The 1,457-nt window shown below is 39.5% G+C and overlaps 1 protein-coding gene across 1 annotated transcript; it reads right to left on the bottom strand.

Moving 5' to 3' along the window:
• Nucleotides 1-214: 214 nt before the first annotated feature.
• On the bottom strand, nt 215-1,153 carry Or4f6b (olfactory receptor family 4 subfamily F member 6B). The gene is given in 1 exon segment (NM_001000601.1): nt 215-1,153. A coding segment is annotated over 1 exon segment (939 nt).
• Between the last annotated feature and the right edge of the window lie 304 nt (nt 1,154-1,457).

Below are 1,457 nucleotides of genomic sequence, written 5' to 3'. Positions count from 1 at the left end.
AATTATTGGAGAGGTAAGGCTGGAAAAGTCTTTTGTCATCAAGTCTGTTGAATAAACAGTTGATACACTGATATCCAAATCCAATTCAGGCAGAAAACAAGCAAGGGTATATCACATATTAGTACCAGGTGATGTTCTGTTGGATGTAATGTAGTTTACATAGCACACTCCCATCTTAAATTCTACTCTGCATGCTCATATACCTCTGGTATATTTAAGAAAGCTTAATATAATTCATAAACCGAGTGCATAGTCTTTTCATCGCCACCTTCATCTCTTTATTCCTAAGTGTGTATATAACTGGATTTAGAAAAGGAGTAACAATTACATCGAAGATGGCAAGAAATTTATCCAGATGTGATGTTGGAAATGGCCACAAGTAGAAGAAGATTAAGGGTCCAAAGAACAAAACTACCACCATGACATGAGCTGACAGGGTGGAGAGGGCCTTATATAAACTACCCAAAGATTTCTTTTGAACAGTCACCAAAATAAATATGTAAGAGATGATCAGAATTAAAAAGGAGACCACAGAAATGAACCCACTATTGGCAGTAACCATAAACTCCAATGTGTTGGTGTTTATACAGGCAAGTTTAATAAACCGAGGTAGGTCACAGAAAAAGCTGTCTAATTCATTAGGGCCACAGAAGGGCAAGTCTACCACAAAAATCAACTGAGTCACTGAATGAATGAAGCCAATAATCCAAGAAGCAACCAAAATCAAAATGCAGTTTTGTGGGCTCATGATGATCAGGTAATGCAGAGGCTTACATATGGCAACATATCGATCAAACGCCATGGCTATAAGCAGCAGCATCTCAGTGCCACCTACTGCATGGATAAAAAAGATCTGAGTGATGCAACCACCAAAAGAGATGGTTTTGTGCTTTCTCAGAAGGTCAAAAATCATCTTGGGTGCTGTGAATGAGGAACATATCAAGTCAATGATGGAAAGATTGGCTAAGAGGAAGTACATAGGGGAATGTAATTGGGGGTTTGAAGTTACGGTTAGCACAATGAGAAAATTTCCCAACAGACTTGCCATGTAGAACACACAGGAAAAGAGGAAAAGGAATAGCTGGATCGTCCATGAGTTGGAGAGTCCCAGGAACACAAACTCAGACACCAAAGAGCGGTTTGTTTTACCCATTGCCTCTGGCGGCTGTGTCAATCCTTATGCTACCTAAGATCGGAGAGTGACAAGAAATTCTGATTTAGGACAGCCATCAGTTATTTGACAAAGTCACAGACCATTTAAATGACCAACATGTCTTTGGAGACAGTGTGAGTAAATATCAATTATTAGTCTACTGGAAAAGGAGAGCTGAGAGCAGGAGAAATAGTTTTCTCCAGGGAAGAGTCCCCCAACTGGTGACCCAATACCAAATGGTCAGCCCTGAGATCACATATTTACAAGCGACACTATATGGATTGAGCAGATTATATTTATGTAT

Source organism: Rattus norvegicus, chromosome 3, assembly GCF_021556685.1.
Source record: "Rattus norvegicus strain SHRSP/BbbUtx chromosome 3, alternate assembly SHRSP_T2T, whole genome shotgun sequence".
In the NCBI taxonomy this organism is placed as follows: domain Eukaryota; kingdom Metazoa; phylum Chordata; class Mammalia; order Rodentia; family Muridae; genus Rattus; species Rattus norvegicus.
The sequence above is the reverse complement of the archived record's forward strand: the minus strand, read 5'-3'. Positions and strand labels throughout refer to the sequence as shown.